At 42.3% G+C, this 3,254-nt stretch overlaps 1 protein-coding gene across 1 annotated transcript; it reads left to right on the top strand.

Moving 5' to 3' along the window:
- Window positions 1-1,085: 1,085 nt before the first annotated feature.
- LOC148776794 (olfactory receptor 4Q3-like) lies at window positions 1,086-2,080 on the top strand. Its single transcript, XM_088840411.1, has one exon. It carries the CDS (start codon window positions 1,133-1,135, stop codon window positions 2,078-2,080), a length of 948 nt encoding a protein of 315 aa, XP_088696537.1. The 5' UTR covers window positions 1,086-1,132.
- Window positions 2,081-3,254: the final 1,174 nt, after the last annotated feature.

Raw genomic sequence — 3,254 nt, 5'->3', positions numbered from 1 at the left:
TATGGAAAACTGGGAGTACACGTAGTGTCAAATTAATCAACACGAAGTAGGTAAATGGGACGGCTGTGTTGTACAATAAGGTCTGACTGTTTCAGAACCTTCAGAGCCCTGGTCAGCTTTCCAGGAAGAACTGTCATACAGACAACTCAAACAGCAGCCCAGGGAATCCCAGGGCTCATTAGGCTGAATGGTGGCATAAGGACCATAAAAGCTTCAGATACAGACAAAGCCCAAGGGAGAGGAGATCTCTCCAGTCCTTACAGCCAGCCCTCAGTTAGGGCTTGACTCATAAGAACACCATTAGGGCACAGACAGGGCAACTTTGATGGTCATCTGAGGATTTCTCATTTTGCTAGCCTGAGACTATGAAGAAGGGGCTGGTGGAATGAAGAGCAGGGTAAAATGTTTTTTCTTTGAAACTGCATAGATCCTGATATGCAATGATGTAAGTTTCTCAGATCTCCAGTCTCCTCCCTTACACCTCTTTCTGACTCTGAAAACCTTTTTATACCTCCTGTTGTTCATACTCTTTTTCTCTATACACTGACTTTTATCAATCTTAAATTTAAGAAATCATTTGAGTCTTGTTCTCTGTTTATACACTTAGAAGCATTCACAGAACAGTGAAATTCCCACAGCATCAGGGAATTCTAGGGATAGTAGTATTTTGGAAGGTGACTACAGGATTTGGATAAGATAGGATCAAATTTACATAACAGAAGGCACTGGATTCATGGGGGCTTCCCTGGAAGCTCAACAGTAAAGAATCCATCTGACAATGTAGGAGATGCAGATTCAATCCCCAGGGTGGGAAGATCCCCTGAAGAAGGAAATGCTAACCCACTGCAGTGGGTTCATCAACTGGGAAACCCCATGGACAAAGGAAGCTGGCTGGCTACAGTCCATGGGGTCACAAAAGAGTTGGACACTACTTAGCGGCAATACAGCAACAGCTGGATTCGTGCCAATTCTGTCCTGAGCCTACTTAATTCTAACATAACCCATCCAGATCCTAATTCCCATTTCTTGAATTATTCCAGTTACCTCATTTTTTTTTTCCTTTTGTCTAGCTTAAATCTCTCTTGTTCTAATTTAGTTCATCTTTCTTAGGTCACTTGGTATTCTTGACCTGATGAAAAAAGAAAATGATTCTAAGGTGACAGAATTTGTTCTTCTGGGTCTATCATCATCCTTGGAGCTGCAGCTATTTCTCTTCTTAATATTTCTGTTGGTTTACATGGCCATTGTCCTGGGAAACCTCTTGATAGTGGTAACAGTGAGAGTTGATACTCACCTGCTCCAATCTCCTATGTACTATTTTTTGGGCCACCTGTCCTTCCTTGACCTATGCCTGAGCTGTGTTACTGTGCCCAAGATGTTAGGAGATTTTCTACAGGAGGACAAGATCATCTCTGTTTCAGGATGCCTGGCCCAGATCTACTTCCTGCACTTTCTGGGAGCCAGTGAGATGTTTCTGCTGACAGCCATGGCCTACGATAGGTATGTTGCCATATGTAATCCTTTGCACTACCTGACAGTCATGAACCGCCAGCTCTGCTTTCAGATGGTTTTTGCCTGTTGGTGTGGGGGTTTTGTCCACTCTATCACACAGGTCACACTGGTCATTCAGCTGCCCTTCTGTGGGCCCAATAAACTGGACAACTTCTACTGTGACGTCCCACAGGTCATCAAGCTAGCCTGCACAGACACGTCTGTAGTAGAGGTGCTGATGGTCTCGAACAGTGGTCTGTTGTCTCTTGTCTGTTTCTTGGTCTTGCTCTTCTCTTATGCTGTCATCCTGGTCACCCTGAGAACTCGCTTCCGCCAGGGTCAGAGCAGGGCACTCTCTACCTGTGCCTCCCATCTAACAGTGGTCAGTCTGATCTTTGTGCCATGTGTATTCATCTACCTGAGACCTTTCTGCAGCTTCTCTGTGGACAAGGTTTTCTCTGTCTTCTACACAGTGGTCACACCTATGTTGAATCCCCTCATTTATAGTCTCAGAAACACTGATATGAAGACAGCCATGAAGAAGCTGAGAAAAAAACATGTGACATCCTGCTCTCATGTCAAAGAATGAACAGGAAGAAGTGATTTAGAAAATATATTCTTTCTTAACACACTCTTAACTCATCCTGTACCTGAGTACATGCATGAGAACAAATTTGATGACTTTGGTATAAAAGAGAAGGTAGTATAAAAATTATAATGCATTGTTCTTGATTATAGTTGGGAGGCATAGGTGATTTTATCAGCTGTTAACTATTAAGCAAGGACCTCAGTAGTGTTTGCTGTTGCTGCTGCTGCTGCTAAGTTGCTTCAGTCTTGTCCGACTCTGTGCAACCCCGTAGATGGCAGCCCACCAGGCTCCCCCGTCCCTGGGATTCTCCAGGCAAGAATACTGGAGTGGGTTGCCATTTCCTTCTCCAATGCATGAAAGTGAAAAGTGAAAGTGAAGTTGCTCAGTCGAGTCTGACTCTCAGTAGTGCTTATTGGCCCACAAATGATAATAGGAATTGAGTACTAGGGTCAAAGGGACACGTTGAAAGATCAACTATTCTAGCCTTTTGCCCATAAGTGGTCTTCCTTTATTCATTTCCCTTTTAAGCTCTTTTCAAATGAAAGAAGATTGTACAGCTCCTTTTGTGTCCTACTCCTCTAGGGTATAACATTTCCTGGTGTCCAGAAGTTCCTTCTGAGGTCTCATCAGAGTCCAAGGCAATGTGAATCCCTTTTGTCTTGTCCATAACAAAGCTTGAAAACATCACAAACTAGCTTGCATATTAGTGTTCACCCAGGAGCTATGTTGTGCATTGTGCCAATTTTTAGAAATGCAGTTGAACAACTCATTTGATTGAACATAAGCTCTTAATGAAGTTTATGTGTAAAGGAAAGAAAGTCTAAGGGTGCTGGAGTGAGGGAAGCTCTCAGCATTCTGCTGTAGAGAATTCTTTAGAAGAGGCATTCCATTTCACCTAGAGTTTTTCTTTTAGCTGAATTATTGGGAGAGAATTGATAAGATTGTTCTTTAACTGTTCACAATGTTTAAGAGCTCTGAACTCTAAAGGAAAAAGAGAAAGAAATGAACTATGGTTTAAAGCACCCACCTACCTGGTTCCTGCCATTGAGGAAATATTGCTCTGCCCAGAAGTACTTTGAAAAGTAAGTAATATTATTCAACTTTGTTTTTACCAACTCAATTTTGTTAAATAATATCTTTCCCAAGATCATGTAGAAAAAGTATAATTAACCAA

Source organism: Moschus berezovskii, chromosome 9 (assembly GCF_049115385.1).
Source record: "Moschus berezovskii isolate FMDL1 chromosome 9, NW_MosBer_1.0, whole genome shotgun sequence".
NCBI lineage: Eukaryota > Metazoa > Chordata > Mammalia > Artiodactyla > Moschidae > Moschus > Moschus berezovskii.
Note: the sequence above shows the minus strand (reverse complement) of the source record. Positions and strands in the feature narration are given on the sequence as shown.